At 44.9% G+C, this 13,466-nt stretch overlaps 1 protein-coding gene across 10 annotated transcripts in view; it reads left to right on the forward strand.

Annotated features, from left to right (window-relative positions):
• The window catches only part of ppfia2 (PTPRF interacting protein alpha 2), a 133,450-nt gene that overhangs the window by 89,854 nt on the left and 30,130 nt on the right, over positions 1-13,466 (forward strand). For 9 of the 10 annotated variants that reach the window (XR_006842137.1, XR_006842135.1, XR_006842136.1 and 6 more), the window contains 4 exons: positions 3,185-3,286; positions 6,650-6,814; positions 7,625-7,699; positions 11,563-11,673. Coding sequence is in view for 7 of the 10 variants with exons in the window: in XM_046378369.1 (XP_046234325.1) it covers positions 3,185-3,286; positions 6,650-6,814; positions 7,625-7,699; positions 11,563-11,673 (453 nt within the window). In the remaining 3 variants the exon portion in view is untranslated. Of the gene's footprint in view, positions 1-3,184; positions 3,287-4,130; positions 4,219-6,649; positions 6,815-7,624; positions 7,700-11,562; positions 11,674-13,466 lie in introns of those variants that run through there. The other variant, XM_046378374.1, reaches the window with a different exon arrangement.

The raw sequence follows: 13,466 nt of genomic DNA on the forward strand, positions 1-13,466 counted from the left end.
AGAACGTGGTTGGGAATGATGTCAGAATCTGATTTTCTCTGCCCTTGTGGTCCATTATAGGTCAAGGCTCTTTAGAGATGACTTGGTTATTGTGATAACACCTCTTCCACGCTTTCCCCCGTTGCTATGGCGACGACTGGGTCGTAACAGTTGACCCAGTCCACCTCTGTAGATGATTGTTGTTAACTCAGGGCCATTACATCTAACAGATACCTGATAGTTAGATTTATCACACTGCAGGACTAATATCTTATCTTATCTTATCTTATCTTCAAACCTTTTGTCGTCTTGGCTTTTGCACACCAGTTACAATTAGGATTTTATTGTCCTTAGAGACATCAGGCCCAAAGGCTGGATGTTTTATTATCTAAAATCTGTTCCTCACTGTTCTCTCATAATTCAGACATCTTGTTATCTTTGTTTCCTGATTAGGTGGAAATGACTGAAATCGAAGTTCTGTTTCTATTTTTGTGTCTCTGAATTGGGTTCAGTACCACCTGACGTATGTGACTTAGAGCAGGGCTTTTGTATTGGACTGAATGAGACTGTGCATGTGTATCCAATAAGCTGGCACGAGCACCACATAATGTTCGTTCATTATGAGATAATTAAGTCGTGATCACGAGCACACAGATGTGATGATTTAGCAGCCGTGAAGCATTTACAGCCACAATGACCACTCTGGGCCACCGTATTTCTGAAACTGCTTTCACACCCTCCAGCGGCTCCAGCTGGAAAAGGTGCAACAGAGCAGCCTGCAGCAGTTCAAAGATGCTGCGATGTCCCAAAGCCTCTGATCCCGAACACTGCCGATTAATTGGCTGGTTCACGATTGCTCTCAGGGGTTCGGGTAAATCTGCAGCTCTGCCATTTCAAAACATCCATCCCGTGAGGACAGAGAGGCCGCGTTTCCCTGCCTACGTTGCATGGTGCAACCTAAAATCTCGTCTTTGATCACAGAAGTAAATCCTCTTGACTTTCCAAAGCCTTCACTCATAACACAGAGCAAGAGTCTGTAGTAATTTGGGGGATTTTCAGGGTGTATGGTGTCTTTGTGCAGAGGATTTATCGCTCTATAAGGTCTACCAGGATTTGTTGCGCTGCCGTAGCTGTGAGACACAATATTGCCACACTCCCTGGAGTTCGTCTGTAACTCTGAGTTATTGTCCTTGTCTTCTGAAGGGCAGATGGTGTACAGATTCTGCATTGCAATGCGTGTTCAGATAGACAGAGCTCTGCTTGTGTTTGTCTCGCAGCATTTGAGTTCGGATTGATTGTTCTCATATTATTTGATATTAAGTTTGATGCAAATTTGATACAAGTGCTGCAGCCGACGTTTAATCATTTATTCTTGTTTTATTATCATTATGGGTTAGTTTGTCATGTATTTTTCAATTGGACTGATTCAGTGTTTGTTCTCTAACATTTTAGAAAATACTGAACAATGCCTCATTATTAAGATTTCGACAGCTAATAGAGCAATTGAAAAATAGTTCGTAGACCTAATCGTATGTGATTGGAATTGTTGGTGTTTCATTACTAAGGTTTGTTTTAAGATTTCGTCATGGTTTTTAGCAGTTTAATCCCTGAGTTCTTTTTTGGGTAAGCAAAATCAGTCTGAGTTGAATCACCGATCATGCTGTTTATTGTGTCAGCTGGTTGTGTCTCTGTTCAATTCCTTTTGTTACCTGCCTGGCGTGACCTGTTCCAAACAGGGCTGTTCTGTGTTTAATTTAGACCAGGACCACAGGAACTGAGGTCTGAAGTCTTCCTGAGCGGCAGGCTGTCTCTCCTGCTCTAATGGCTGTTTGCTCGACTTATTGTCAGGAGTTTTTGAACCAAATCTTTGTTTAGGAAAACGAGCGTTCTGGTGGACTGTGTTTGTGGTTTGGGTCTGGAGGTCCAGCAGGACTCTCAGGGAGTAATTGGTGTTTAAACGTAGTTCAGGCCTATTGAAATCTTTTGTCAGCGTCCATCAGAAGAAAAATGGTCTGAGAGAGCAACAGAAAGAGCTGACAGAGGATCACATTAACCAAACGCTTGCTTTGGTTCGATGCTGTTTTACTGTTTGGGACGACAAAGACCACATGTGACCTCCGAGCCACAGCACAGCATCCTGAGTGGAGATGAGCTTCTCCCTCTTTCTTTTCCTTCTTCTGCTTATCTTCTTTCCCTTCTTACCATTCGTCTTCTTGTTCTTTTTCCTCTCCTCCTCTTTATCTTCACCCTCTTATCTGCCTTTTCCTTTTTTCTTTTTCTTATTCTGCTTGTCTTCTTTCTCTTCTGATTGTTTGGCTTCTTCTTTTTCTTTCCCTCATGTCTTCCTCCTCTTGTCCTGCATCTCCTCCTTCTGCTTCTGCTAGGTGCAGTAGTAGTAGTAATAGTAATAGTAGTAGTAGTAGTGCCACAGTTTGCCATAAATGACCTTCCTGTTCCTGTCCGTAATTTTGTCCTCTTTCTTCTAATCTGCCCTCCGAAGTTCAGATCAGCCTGTGAGATTAAAGTCACACAAAAATATTTGTATGACTAAAACTGCAATCTGCCGTCCTGATGCAGCTCCTGCACCTGCTGCTCCGTCACACACAGTCTGTCGGCTCAGCTGTCGTCCACAGTACTACAGCTCGTGCTCGTAGTACTACACCCCACAGTCAACGGGCAGTCCTGTAGGTGTGAATCCACTCCACCTGGCGCTGTGCCTGCACCGCTGCAGACAGCCAATCACCTTACGCTCACAGATTACCATTAGAGGTGATGAGTACAGAAACATCAAAGATGGATTTGAGGTGTAGCAGAAACACTAGTTATATTTTTAAGAATTTTCACTAATGGTGTTTATGTTGTGGTCTTTAAACAATACAGTGAACATTGTCCAACATGTCCTATCGTTGTTATTTAACCTCCAAAATGTGATGCAACTAATGGCCTCAGAAGCCCACCATTGTTGAGTCTCTGCTCTTCATGTAGAGCTCCTGGGTGGACTTGGTTGAGGGTCACTAATAACAACAAAGCAGTAAAAGTTGTTATTAGTCCTTGGATTTTCTTTAAACTATTTGCATCATCCAGCGCTGCCAGCCATGTAACAGGCCCGCATTGCATCAACACGCAGGGCTGTTGCAGAGTATTGTGTGATGCTGGCCGCGATGCTGACCCATCCCTCTCCCTGTCTTCTTTTTCTGTTGCTCAGGAGTTTGCAGCGCTGACCAAGGAGCTGAACGCCTGCAGGGAGCAGCTGCTGGAGAAGGAGGAGGAGATCTCCGAGCTCAAAGCCGAGAGGAACAACACCAGGGTGAGGACACGCGTCTTAAAACGTTTATGTAAACTGATTACACGACGACACAGCAGTTCATGATGTGCAAACAGTGCCAAATGTAGCTGTCATTTTGACGTTTTCGGCAAGAAATGAAGTTCATGATGATGTGTTTTCCACTTCCAAACCTCTGCATGTTTGCATTCCAAATGTTTGCGCCAAATTTTTCACGTCAGCCGTGCAAAAATAACAACTGCACACTGCGATAGACAGCATCTTGAGAAAGCTTAAGCTATCTGCTGTGTACGGGTTGTAAGGCCGCAGAAGCACTGAAGCAACCATGTGCACCTTCTGTTTCCAATTCCCAGACATAACTCGTTAGGTTCTGCCTGTACATTTTTCCACATACTTTACAGGGATGGCCACTCAGCAGTAAAACATAGTCCAAATGGCACTGATGCCCTGCAGCGTCCAGGTCAAAATAGTTGGAAGAAAAAAAAAAAGAACAACTAAAGACATTAGTGGATCAGCTTGATTCTGTGGAGCTGCGAAGCTCTGCATCTTCAATAAAAAAACATTTCCTTTTCAAAAGCAGTAAGCACATTCTGCTGTCGACAGATAAGACTCTGTTTTCCATCCCGCTGCTGATTAAGTGTGGATTTAAAGTCTTGCACAATCTCTTTCTGGGTGGAGGCAGAATATTTTAGCACAACAGCCTCTGAGAAGAAAACAGGAGGCGAGCTGGAGGCGCAAGGTGAGGCGCGAGAAACGGGGACAGACAAAAGTCATTTTCACTCTCTCACTTTATTATCACCTCGAATCTTCTGATGGGCATTCACCAAACAATCTATAATTAAGCTCGCTTTGTCGCTGACAGGGTTTTACAGCTCTTAATTAAATCTTGGAAGGCGTGTCCAGGCAGTCATCGAACTGAGGAGCTGACAACAGTAATGACGACAGTGGGAATGCAGGTGAACTTCAGTAGCAGTATTAGATAAGCATCACAACCAAACGACATGCATGTAAATTCAAACTCCAGTCACGCGGAGACATGATAAGACAGAAAAAAGCGACAGGTGAAGGATGAAAATATTTACTGAACGGAGGAGACTGATGTTGCAGCTCTGGAGACATCACAGAACCTGGTTCACTTTGTGACTGGCTCAGCAGGTATCTTGTTGATTGTGCAGGAGTTCGTATGTGGACTCGACTGCTGCTGATGAGGCAGTCTGACCAGACAGCCAGAAGAGCAGACGACACTCGGTCTCCTTTCAGCTCCGCTGCACTGGAGATCTGCATGAGGCCTGCATGCACAAACTCCTGTAGGATTTCCAAGCGTGACCACCCACTCCTGCAGAGACCCTCGTCACTTCCGTCTGCACAGCGTTTGCTCTTCAGGATGTGTCTGCTGCACCCTGCGGTGAAAATAAGACACATTCATTTTGCAAAGATGGGATTGTGTGTCTGTTTCTCTTAAAGTTTGTGTCATTTCCCATTGAAAAGAACACAAACCAGATACTGGACGCTCAGACTTCATGTTATCGGATTTGGATCAGTTTGCTGACTGATTTTGCTTTATTTGGAGTTCGATGAGAAGCTTGATGCCACTCTGACGTCTGTACAGCTGCATTCAGCAATCAGTTAACTTAGCTGGGAGCTGGAAGGATTTTAATGTGGTAATTCTACTTTTTTTCTGCACATCAGACTCTCGTTAGGGAATTTTTTGTATGTCGTAATATGTCGGGAGGCTCGGCCCCTGACTCCCACTGAAGGGAAAGCTTAATGCTTCAGCACACCAAGACATTTTGGACAATGCTATGCTTCCAACTTTGTGGCAACAGTTTGTTGAAGGCCCTTTTCTCTTCCAGCATGACTGTGCCCCAGTGCACAAAGCAAAGCTCCATAAAGACATGGTTGGAAGAGTGTGATGTGGAAGAACTTGACCTGTGGAAAGCCTTCCCAGAAGGGTGGAAGCTGTTTTAGCTGCAAAGCTGTCTGTGTATTTAGAATGCAATGTTATTAAAGTCCCCATTGGTGTAATGGTGACGTGTCCCAGTACTTTTGTCCATGCAGTGTATATAGGACTGGTGGGTTTTAGTCATCATTCAAACTCTCAGAAGACCCTCGATCGCTCGCATCTTCATGCCAGTAACATTTTCTGCCTTCTTACATTAAATTGTTCCCAGTTTTCTTGAATAATTAAATAATATCATGCTCACTGTGTAAAGCGTAGCGAGAGTCCGTGTCGAGCTTTGTTAAAAAATGCAGACCCTTTTAGTTCAGCAGTGATAGCAAGTGGGGATTTGATTTCCTACCCAGTGGTTAACCACAGAATACATTTAATCCTGCTGCAGCCTGTCGGGCGGCCGTCAGCCATGTCAGGGCTGAAGCCAGTGAGGCTTTTCTGGTAAAGAAAAGGGAGCATCATTTCGAAGTGGAACTTGACCCTCCAACCAGATTACTGTCTTGGGGATGTAATGTTATGTCCTTGGACGACAACTTATGAGAGGGAATGAAGTGTTGAGATGCGCATCACCACGAAACTGCTGCAGTGTTTCCCCAGTGAGTAAGACAGGCAGATGATCATGGACACTGATCTCACCACAGAGCGAGAAATGGTAACGAATATTTTATCTCTGCAGCCGTACTGGTGTTCTTCCTCCCAGTCGCATCCTCAGTTTAGCAGCTGCTGCTGATGTTGTGTAGTTAGTTTCTTGTCCTTAACGCCCAAGCTCTGCTTCTCGCTCATCTCTCCTGCTGCCTTCCTACCTTTGAGTAGATTTTAGTGGCTTTTTCCCTTTCATTTTGTCACATTTTTGCTCTGAACAGGAACAAAATATACAGCAAAGTTCCCTAAAAATAAAATGCATATCACAGATAATTCATAAATAAATCACTGCAAAATCAGCATGTTCTTAAAGCACACCTTAAAACACTTACACTAGTAACACAATTAAGAAGAATTAACAGTCTGTAGTGATGTGGATGATAAGAATTCTAACTGTTAACTGAATGTAAAGTGAATGAATTCGTTTCTCCGTTGCAGCACTGTTGGAGGCTCTCTCTTTCCTCTGAGCAGGCCTGAAGAAGCGCTGATCCTTGGATTACATTTGTTCTATTCTTTGTTTTTTTAGATGGTAGACTCATTATGTGGCTGATTAGTCTTTAAGAACCAGGAGCGAGTATGACAAAGCACACATAAATGTTTTTTCCTTCCAGCACTTAAATTAAGTGGATCTCGAGCTGAGTTTTGGTCTGTAGGAAGCCCTTTCCCATTTTGATTCTTTCACATTATCCCCATGTTTTAGCAGCATCTGACCTAATTAAACTGCTGTGAGGCAGATTTCTACTCCTCCTTTGGTGATGATGATAACAGTAATTCCTTCTGTTGTTCCTCTTCAGCTACTGCTGGAGCATCTGGAGTGCCTGGTGTCCAGACACGAGCGATCACTTCGAATGACGGTGGTCAAGCGGCAGGCTCAGTCTCCCTCCGGAGTGTCCAGTGAAGTTGAGGTCCTCAAAGCTCTCAAGTCCCTGTTTGAACACCATAAAGCCCTGGATGAGAAGGTGGGTGCGCCTCCATTAGCGCATCATTTTAATCTCAAAGTGTCTGCCTAATCAGCATGTGCAGTAGCATCAGGAATCAGCGTGTCTGCTGTGTGGTTTACATTTACATTTTTCTGTAATTTCCTGGTTGGCAGTGTTTTCCATTTGTTGGTTTTAGCCTCTACACCCCCAGCATGTCTCCTGCCTCCTCACAGCCTGCTGATTTGTGACCTTAGCCCCCTGTGTGATATCAGCACCGCCCCTGTAATCCATTCATCCTGTCCTCTAAAAGCCATCAATTAGAAAGCATGGCCAATGGCATGCTGTTCAAGGGAATAAAGCTGTCCCGAGCAGCCGAGGGGGGTCATTGAGACTCGGACCTCGGCTAACTTCTAATCCAGGATCAGCCTCCTCGGAGATCTGACGTCCTATTGGGCCACAGAAGCGGCGGCGCGCACGTCGCCACGCGGTGCAAGTAATTGCGCGACAATCCCAGAAAAAGGTGCTCTGAGTTTCTCTGAGTTCACAGAGGAAGAGAGGGGAGCTGCAGAAGAGGAGAGTGTAGGAGGGAATCTCCCCCCAGTAACTGGAGCTTTAAAAGCAATAAAAGCCTCATAAAGCCGCTTTGAAGCCACAGCAAAGTGTTATTGTGAGGCTAAGGGAGAAAAAGAGGACAACTCTTTCTGCTGCAGCAGCAGGGTTTTCTGCTGGGTTGCTGCTCTGTTGCCTAAACTGGAATTTTAGCAAAAGCTCTGAGCTATCAGCCCAGTTAAAGACAAAGAGATGAGATCATAACACATGGTTGTTTTTTGTTTTTTTTTTGATGTTTAGGTCAGGGAGAGACTACGCGTGTCACTGGAGAGGGTGTCTGCCTTGGAGGAGGAGCTCACAGCAGCCAATCAGGAGGTAAGAGAAGCCACTCATATCTTAAAGATGAATGATGTGGTTTCATTGTAAATATAACACACGGTGTGATTCGTCCTCTTGGGTCGAGAGATGAATTGTGTTTCAACTCAACCAGCCACCTAAAAAGCGAGCCGGACACCCAGAAACAACCAGAGCACCTCTACAGGCCCCCACTCGCCCTCATCAGTGCAGGGAGATAGATAACACTGTGCACATGAGTGACTGAGGCACAGCACTGACAGAAGATGGTGGCCTAACTCCCTCTCAACCCCCTGGCTCAGGCGGTCAGAAGTGCCAGAGCAGCTCTTGCACTGCAGATGGTCCTGTTCCAGCTGAGAAAATCCCTCAGGCTGGCACTTCACAGCCTGTCAGACATGCCAGTCTGACACTCAGACCTAGAATAAAAGTCAGTAAGGAGTGGAGAGGAAGGACGAGAAGGAGAAGGGGAGGGAGAAGCAGCGAGAGTGTTGGGGAGGGTGGAAAGACAAAACAGCGAGATGAGCTTGGAGAGGAGAGAGGAGGGGAAGCAGAAGACAGAAATAGAGATGGCAGGTGGAAGGCAGAGGCAGGTTGTGTGTGGAGGTGTGTGTTAATGAGAGTGCAGGGGTGCACTTGGCCAGAGCACATCTGACAAGGTGTGGAGGCAAGAGGGCGAAGGCAGGGGCTTCACACACACACTGCAATGATGTGTTTGGATGGGAAGTGGATGATCGAGTCGCTTGTGGTCTGAATGCAAGATGAGACGTTGAAGGATCTGAACGGGGAGAGGGAGGGAATGATAAAACAAAAAGGAAGGAGTGAACCATTTGAAAATAATGTGACAGGCAGCAGGATACCAAAGCTGTCTCTCATTTTTCTTTTACAGCTTAAAAACTGTAAATTCCCTGACAGACAGTTCAAAGGACTTTGAAGAATTTTCTCACATCACACAGCCAAGGTTAGACAGGCCGTACAGTACAGCAGCAAGGCCGGCCCTCACAAATGGTTAACACTAGACTTGTCAGCGTGGCGGACGGATGAGTGATTGGACCTTGAGGCGGTTAAGCCTTCTTTGCCGAATAAAAGCGTCCGCGCCTCAGAGGCTCCAGGGAGGCGGGCAAAGCGCGAAGCTGTAATTGATTTGTGAAGGAGGTCTGGTGTGAGCCCCTTCTCTCTCTCTCTCTCCCTCTCTCTCTCTCTGTCCCTCTCTCTCTCTCTCTCTGTGAGGCTTCAGACAACACAGCCATGACTGATGAAATCGACGACCTTTGACCCCACGCAGTCACAAGTGTGTAAGTGGCCACACACACTGATTACGGCTGCTGATTGCTGTCGTGGAACAAAGTGTAATCCCGAGGGTGAATTGTTATTGATAGTAGACAGCAGACAGCACGGGGACGCATTTTGCAAAAAAACTCTGCAAAACTGCAGATGAAAAACTTACACGATCAAAAATAACAGTACAGTCAAACAGATATAATGAACTTGATCTTAGAGGAAATCTGAATGCTTAATTATTTAAACAAATCAGTTAAGCTTTATGTAGAAACAGCAAAGAGACACAACTCTGCAACTACTAACTGCAAAAATCAAACTCAACGCTCAAAGTGTTGTTTCTTATGAATTTAACAGTAAGTTTGACTGACCGTCAAAATGTGACAGCAGACATCAAATCTGATTCCTGATTGGTGCCCAGAAGTGTGTAACATCACCTTTTTTCTTTTTTTCCCCGCCAGCTGAGTCCTGGCCAGTTCAAACCAGTAGGAAGAGCAAAAACCAGAAATTTCTTATTTGTTTGTTTAAATCACCACACTGGTAGACTTTTATTAAAATAAAAAACCTTCCTTTTTTGCTCCGCCTGTACATTTGCTCCAATGTGTGTAATTTACGCGTGTTGCACCAGAGACTCGCGTGCCCTCAGCTCTCACCTTGACAAAATCGATCTTTTATACTGTAAGACCTGCCCACACACCTCCTCCTCCTCCTCCTCCTCCTCCTCCTCCTCACATTTGTCCAATTCCTCCCTGATCAAATTAACTCAGACTCTCCAGCCCTGAGCCGCCAAAAAAAGAAAAGGAAATGATGGAGCAGGCCCATCTCGCACTCCCTCTCCCTCCTTTCCGTCAGATGTGTGCCTTTGATGAGAGGTGCGTCAACAACATCAAAAAGAAATAAGGGGCGCCGTGTTCCTTTTTGCATCTGGCGAACTTCTCCTTTCTGTAATGTCCGAGCTGGCGATGCATCTGTCACCATTTGTACTGCCTTTACGTCACGTCACGGCTCGGCGTTGGCGTTGGCGTTGGCGTTTGATCTCGGAGCTGGAGAAATTACAGACAATTTGGAAAAAATGGACGTGGACATTATGGATGGGAGGAAATCCTCTTTTACTGCACACTTTGAAGAAGTCCTGATGTCAGCCTCCTCTCGCTGTCAGCGGGAGGGCCGGCTCGAGTTGAAACCAGATCACGTCAGAGTCGCTTGAGAGGATTGTTTGTTTTATCGCCATTCGCATCATCGATTGTCCTGAGGCTTCAGCCACAGCAGATATCTGTTGTTGAGTGAAGTGCGATTTTCTCCGTTCATGTGGAGATTTTCAAACATCCCAGTGTGTTTGTTCTGAACAAAGATGGCGAAGATCTATTAACTGCATCAGCAAACTGCATGAACACTATAGATTTTATTGAACAGATACAGCATCTGAGCTGCTTTTTAATCCTCTTTGAAATCACTAAAAGAATGACTGCAGAAAAGGGGAAAACATGCAGATTTGAGAGTCCCAGCTGACTCAGAGGTTAAACCAGCTCCAAAGCTCCTCATGGAGTCGAACCAGCGTGATGCTGAGGATAAGAGAGGAAGTTTTGTTGGATCTTTCAAACAGTTACCATGGATACCATACTTATAGTATTTGTGTGTGCACATATTTCCTGTGCATTGAGGAATTATTACTCACATTTTAGATACACTCACTATGTGGTTTGGTCAGTTTGACCAAACTGTTGGCTTCTGATGGTCTGACGGCTCGTGTTTCTTGTTTGTAGGGATGTTGTCAAGTTCTCAGATGATTATCTCAAAGTGTTGTCATCATCACTGGAAATGATGGCCAAAAGTATGAAAATACAGTAGAAGGGTTAGGCCATTTTTTTGTTATATAAAAAGAGAAAAAGCACTGAAGGTAAGCCAGAGGAAAGAGAGTGAGACAGGCTCAGTGCCCCCCAGCTCGTGTAGGCCAGTCAGGCAGACAGGTGAAGCAGGTGAACCCCAACTTACTGCACTGGCGTAATCACATTTACAAGGAGGAAGTTTCACAAGAAGGTGAGATTTTTGGTGGGTCACGTTTAATGGTTTGCATGCTTCAAATTGCTTGTCTTACTCCCAAAAGCCTCAGGGACTTCTGACTGTTTATGAGAGACCAGCAGCAGCCAGGCGCTCTGTCGACGTTTCTCTTCCCCTTCGTGAGGAGAGTGATAATCACACGGTGTCTGTCAAAGAAGAACCTAATTATTGTTGTTGTCGCTCACCTGTCTGACAGGATTATGATTTCAGGACAGTGGCTTAAGGTGGTGGAAAAAGAGACAGGAGGTCCACAGTACATGATAATTACAGTGATTGTATCAGCGCTCAAGTGCGTTCAGATTCATGTTGGTTAAAGTCGTGTTCCAGAAATTCCTCCAGAGCGGGACATACTGTAATTTACTGGCGTTGCATAAGAGGGAAGCAGGTTCTGTTTGTGTTTCAAAGCCACAACGAAGGAAAAGCTCATATTAAAATCTTCTTGTTATCTCAGCCGTCTTAACTTCCAGCATAAACAGTTTGTATGCGCATGCAGGTATTCTGATGTTGTGTATTCTCCAGCTCTAATTTATGCACTTCGCACCATCCTGCAGATTGTGGCCTTAAGGGAACAAAATGCTCACATTCAGAGAAAAGTGGCTTCCGGAGAGGGAGGAGAGGACATACTGGAGGGCAGCGAAGCTCAACAGAAGGTCCACGGAAAGGTGAGGCCTCTTCAGTAATTACATTTTTCCCGTGAACGTAACAAAGGACACACCAGTTTTTGTTCTGACTGCAAATGTGGGAACTGACATGTTTATGTAAAGAGCATTTGGCACATGTCAACCTGCAGGAGGTGTCACAAAACTAACATGGGTCAAACTGAACGGAGCCAATATCAGAAATACCTTTAGGTCCTGATTTTACCCTCCACACTGCAATATACTGCAAGAAGTCTGCACAGTTTTTGGTACAGAAATACAAAATCCCTGAATTTTAGAATATCTTTAGAGATGAAACCAGAATCTGACTTGCACTGCAGAAACTGAACTCCTAGAACTGAAAATCTGCTAAGATTATCAAGCATACAAATTTATCTACCTCTGATTTTCTTTCTTGTGGGTATTTTTAATAAATAAAATGTAATCTCACTATCCTGAATGCATCTCAAGTTTTAAATATTCAGAATATTTACACAAATTTAAATATGCACATATGTACCTTGTTATTCAGGATTTGGGCTGTTACATATCGTGTCAAATCAGTGCACCTCGTGGCTTTGTCCACACCCCCCTGGTTTATTCCTGCACATTTAGGTCCTCCTGGTGTTGTCAGTATGACACTGTAAAGTGTTTCACATGTTATTAAAAAGTCTTGATCACACAGTTAGCTCTGCTGGCGCTCTGAAGGTGACTCACAGACGGGTGAGAGCGCTTGTTGCGACCTCTCATTATGCAGGAGCACACGCAGACCTGCACCAGCCGAATACAAATTCCCCTCTGAGTATTAATTTAAAAACAGGTGTGACTGCACCCACGCTGACTCTATCGTCCAGAACAGACGCAGCATCAGAGCCCAAAGCAACTCGACCCCAAATCCCAGCAGACCTGTGAAACCCTTGTGACACGCTGACAGCAGCATCTACATCTCAGAGAGGATACCTGAGGAGATCAGTGGAGATGCTCTTACTTGGCTGGTCTGCTGCAGGAAGGGAGGAGGGATGTCGGGAGTAAAAAGATGAAGAGTGTGTGCAGATTGCACGTGTGTCAACTGCTAAAATGGCGAGGCGACAGTGAGGGCTAGTCGGTCAGCGTCCTCATAGTCACGGGGACTAACGGACGAGTCGGGGGAGGGGACCGACACGCCCGATGTGCAGGATCTTCTCGGCGGCACAATCCCCTTCACCTGGTTTCCACGTGTCCCCCTGTTGTCATTAATGTGACGGGTGGAAAAAGGTCAGTGAGAGGGCAAGGAAAGAGTGAGAGCGAGGGAGGAGGGAGGATAACGCAGCTCCCGAAGAGCATATTGACCCACGGAGCTCTGAAACGTTTAGCACAGACCTGGATCTGCCTGATAACCAGCTAAGAAGGACCACTTTAATTTTTCATTCAGCCCGGTGCAGGATTAGTCTCATAGCCCTCCTAGAACTGATTTACTGACAGGCTCTGACCTGGGCTACCTTTTACCTTTCTACAACAGTGGTTGAAAAGGGATTTTTGTAAAAGATGGAAAAATAAGAGATTTTAGGGTGGAAAGCAAGCAACTTGAGAAGAACAGGAAAAATGTCAACTTTTGAGGAATCCACCACTGATTTCGGTCTCTTTGTCACACTCGAGCACATGTACAATATATGTTTTATTCTATAGTTTGGTATAAATTGTGATGTGTGACATTTTGCTACACATTTTTGGTTTATATGATGAATAAAAACCTGGAATCGAGTGAAATAAAAGTTTGCAAAAATCAATGTCTTGCTTCCTCTGAATAAACCAAAAATCTCACTGTTCAAAGGGATTAT

The sequence above is a fragment of the Scatophagus argus genome, chromosome 22 (genome assembly GCF_020382885.2).
Source record: "Scatophagus argus isolate fScaArg1 chromosome 22, fScaArg1.pri, whole genome shotgun sequence".
In the NCBI taxonomy this organism is placed as follows: domain Eukaryota; kingdom Metazoa; phylum Chordata; class Actinopteri; family Scatophagidae; genus Scatophagus; species Scatophagus argus.